Source organism: Phalacrocorax aristotelis, chromosome Z (genome assembly GCF_949628215.1).
Source record: "Phalacrocorax aristotelis chromosome Z, bGulAri2.1, whole genome shotgun sequence".
NCBI classification, from domain to species: Eukaryota; Metazoa; Chordata; class Aves; order Suliformes; family Phalacrocoracidae; genus Phalacrocorax; species Phalacrocorax aristotelis.
Genome location: NC_134311.1, coordinates 55,094,988 through 55,098,812, shown reverse-complemented (window position 1 = coordinate 55,098,812; position 3,825 = coordinate 55,094,988). Strand labels below are relative to the sequence as shown.

Here is a 3,825-nt window from a genome sequence, read left to right as displayed (position 1 = left end):
CAATTTTCAATAATGCTGTCAGGTGTGAGAAGTCTAATAATAAATAAAGACCATATAACTTACTGCTTTCTTATGAACTAAGGCTGCTGTGCCCAACTTCAGTGAAAAAGATGGAACAGTGTTAAAAGATTTGTAAAACTCCTGGCAATCATATTACTGCTCAATTGTTCTCCAACTCTGACTTTGATTATACCAGAAACAGTTTCACTAAAGTATTTTGTGCCCTAGCCGTTACTTTTACATATGCTATTACTTTACTATTCTGTCCCACACAAATGTACACTTGCTTTTTTTATACTGTGTAGTTCCTGGGTTTATGAGTGTGTTAAACATCTTCTCCTGCATTACAGGATATTAACTTCATGTATTACTTAGAAAAAAGGATGACTGGGTAGGATACCTGGATACCTGAATGGTGCTTTAAAAAAAAAAAAAAAAAAAAAAAGGCAAGCAAGCAGCACTGGGATGTTGGTACACAGAAGGATGAATTCCCCTAAGTCCAATATTTTTGGATTGCTAGGCAATATGCTTTCTAACATGTACCTCCCCAACAGAACTACCGATATTAGCATTTTTATTAATATTTTGAATGGAATTAAAGAATTATCCCCTTTTGTTCACATCTACAAGCAAAGGAAAAAACACTTAGTAACTGCAGTCAACAAAACACTGATACCTAGTCTTTTATTCCCCTCTCCCTCTTTTGATTTGCCCTCAAAAGGCATTTTACAAAAACACCCTTCTCAGGATCACTTAGAAAACCAATGACTTAACTGCCCAGCTTTTCAATCACATGAGCCTTTTGGGGTCAATTTTTTCCAGGTGCACTAGAGGCTTCAGCTGCTCAGCAAAGTTCTTCATGTCATCAGAAACTATGTCCTGCCCTGCTGGTGCCACCACGTTGAGCTCCACCAGGTAGGAGAGGGAGAGTGGCTCAATGCTCTCCGTGTTTCCCGGCATGAGGATGCGGAAGATCTTGTAGACCACAATCTTCATGATGCCCTTGCGGAACACGTGCCCTTTGGCCACAAACTCATGGTCCAAGCGGAAGCCCATCTCTACCAGGAAGTCGGTCAGGTTGTCTGATGTAGCAATGTCCACGCAGTTGCGCACCAGCGCATAGCGGTTCTTGTCGCCTATCTCTGGCTGCCCCAAGTAGCGCAAATGCCAGGGCATCCCACTCTTGTCCATGGACCGCCGCGCACGCAGCACGAAGGGGCTGGCCTGCTGCCCCTTCAGCAGGAACACCATCTCGTGGTCCAGAAAGGTCTCCGGCTCTATGTTGTCGCAGAGGCCGCGCAGGCGGTGCAACAGGCTCTCCAGGCTCTGGTCCAGTACGCTTCCTGCGGCGGGCGGAGACGGCCCATCCGTTACCCCCCTCTCTCCCCTCCGCCCCCGGCCGAGCGGGGCTCTGGGCCGCCGCAGCCGCCCCGCTCAGCCCGCCCGGAGCCCCCCGCCTCAGCCCCGGCGGCCGCCGCAGCCGCCCCGCTCAGCCCGCCCGGAGCCCCCCGCCTCAGCCCCGGCGGCCGCCGCAGCCGCCCCGCTCAGCCCGCCCGGAGCCCCCCGCCTCAGCCCCGAGGGCCGCCTCTGGGCGGCCGCGGCGGCGCGGCAGGCCCGCGGCCTGCCGGGCGCTCTCCACGCCGGCGGGAGGGGCCCGCTGGCCGCTTACCTTGGAGCAGGTACTCCATCACGTTGATGGTGCCGCCCGTGACAGGCATCATGGTCACGGGGGGGGCCTCCATATTACGGGCCGGGCCGGGCCGCGCCGCGCCGCGCCGGGCCCGGGGCTGAGGGCGGGGGGCGGAGGGAGCGGCGCGCGGGCGGCGGGGCAGCAGCGCCGCCTGGCGGCCTGGCGGTGCCGCTCGGGGCCGTGCCGCTGAGGAGGGGCACGTCTCGGGTGGGCCGGGGGAGGCCCCGGGTGGCCTCAGCGGCGGGGAGCGGCAGGCCGCCGTGCGCCACTGGCCAGCGCTGCCTCGGCAGGACGGCGGGCAGCGGCCGGGGCGGCGGGCGCAGCCCCCGCTTCGGTGCTAGCCGCAACCGTCTCATTTCCTAATGCAGTGTAAAGGTGTACGCATAAAATTTTGTGTGAAATCTTCCTCAGAAATATGCCGGTTCGCCACCAGGTGCCAGTGCGCTGGCCTAGGGGATGGTGCGGCGCGAAGAGGTAGGGTGCCAAGGTGTTGCGGGATGGTTTTTGGGCACCTGCGGCAATTTGGGTGACAAATTTTTACTGGGAGTGAAATGGGAGAGATGCATCAGTTTGGAAAGGCAGAAATCCAGCCTGCCAGGGTTCTCATCTGGATGCTGCAGATTTTGCACCCTTTTTTCCAGATGGAAAAGTCTGCGTGTTCAAAAAGTAGCAGAAACAAGAACAAGTGTAAGGTCTTGCACCTGGGAAAACATAACCCAGGAGTGCAGCACAGACTGGGATCCACCTGGCTGGAGAGCAGCTCTGTGGAAAGGGACCTGGGGGTCCTGGTGGACAGGAGGTTCAACATGAGCGAACAGTGTGCTGCTGCGGCCAAGAAGGCCAACAGGATGCTGGGTTGCATCAAAAAGGGCATCACCAGCAGAGATAAAGAAGTCATCATCCCGCTCTACTCAGCGCTTGTCAGGCCACACCTGGAGTACTGTGTGCAGTTCTGGTCCCCGCTATAGAAAAAGGATGTGGACAGGCTGGAAGGGGTCCAGAGAAGGGCCACCAAGATGATCAGAGGACTGGGAAGCTGCCATACGAGGATAGGCTGGGAGAGCTGGGTTTGTTCAGCCTTGAAGGCTGAAACAAATGCTACATTTCAGTGAAAGTAAGACTAGCAAAAGACTTGGTTTCAATCTAAGTCTCAGCTGGACCCTAATACGAAAATGGGTGCAGAAAAAAACACCACCAAAATGTGGTGTTGGGTATAATTTAGTTCAAAACTGGCATGTGTATAAACTCACCAGTTATAGCACAAAAGACTTGTATCACAAAACCCAGTATCTAAAAGATGAGAATTTTTCTCTTTCTCCTCATGGTTTGAGAAGCTTCAATTTTCTGGCTGTTTTGCTTTGTTCTTCTTGGTGTCAGAAAACATGTTTTCATTTTCACTGGTGTCACTGACACCTCAACCAGCCTGTGGCCACAAGGCAGAAATAGCAGTACAGTCCCTGATGAACTGCTCAGGAGACATACTTCTCAGCTGGCCTGGAAGGGATACTTTATGCTGTGCATCTGTCTGATACAGCAGGTAGCCCTGGGCATTTCTCCTGAGGCTGGTAGCACAGAGGTGAGTTCAGCCTACAATTTTTGAAAGACAGCCACCCAGAGGTAACATGCTCCAGCTTATATCTGGACCTCAGTCAAATGGTCAGTTAGTCACTTTGGTGGTTAAAAAGCTGCTTGATGGACTGTTTCTCTCTAGATTCCAGGAGAAAAAAAAAAATTAAAAAATGCCAGTGGTGGGATTTTTAGAATCACTTAATGTTGGCCTAACACTGTTCTGATATGTATAGTTTTGATCTTACCCTCAGCCTAATGTCTGCTTTTCTTGTGCTCTATTATCCCCTTTCTCTGTCATTACTGTGGGCTCTTTCCTCACATGTATATGCACGGGACATTTTTGCTAGAAGGTTTTAGTTTTCTCCCATGTTTTACCTAATATCAGTTTAATCTTTTTGATCCATATTATTACAATACTCTGCAAAAAAAATAACAATACACTGACTGTTTTGAAGCTGCCCACTTTGAACATAGACAAACTAAATGCCTGAGTTCAATGGAGAAGGGAAAAAGTTCTACACTTTATAATGAAATTAAAAACTTTTCTTAACTGCCCACACAATGGC

The 3,825-nt window shown here is 51.5% G+C and overlaps 1 protein-coding gene across 1 annotated transcript; it reads right to left on the bottom strand.

Moving 5' to 3' along the window:
- Positions 1-557: 557 nt before the first annotated feature.
- MED18 (mediator complex subunit 18) lies at positions 558-1,830 on the bottom strand. The gene is made up of 2 exons (XM_075079015.1): positions 1,670-1,830; positions 558-1,343 (listed from the first exon to the last, which is right to left on the bottom strand). Exons 1-2 carry the CDS (start codon positions 1,740-1,742, stop codon positions 790-792), a joined length of 627 nt encoding a protein of 208 aa, XP_074935116.1. The 5' UTR covers positions 1,743-1,830; the 3' UTR covers positions 558-789.
- Positions 1,831-3,825: the final 1,995 nt, after the last annotated feature.

Excerpts from the sequence above, each read along its gene's own strand:
- MED18 (XM_075079015.1), bottom strand. The coding sequence starts at position 1,742 with ATGGAGGCCCCCCCCGTGACCATGATGCCTGTCACGGGCGGCACCATC. Across the intron at positions 1,344-1,669 it reads GATGGAGTACCTGCTCCAAG|GAAGCGTACTGGACCAGAGC; the intron begins GTAAGCGGCCAG and ends CGCCCGCCGCAG.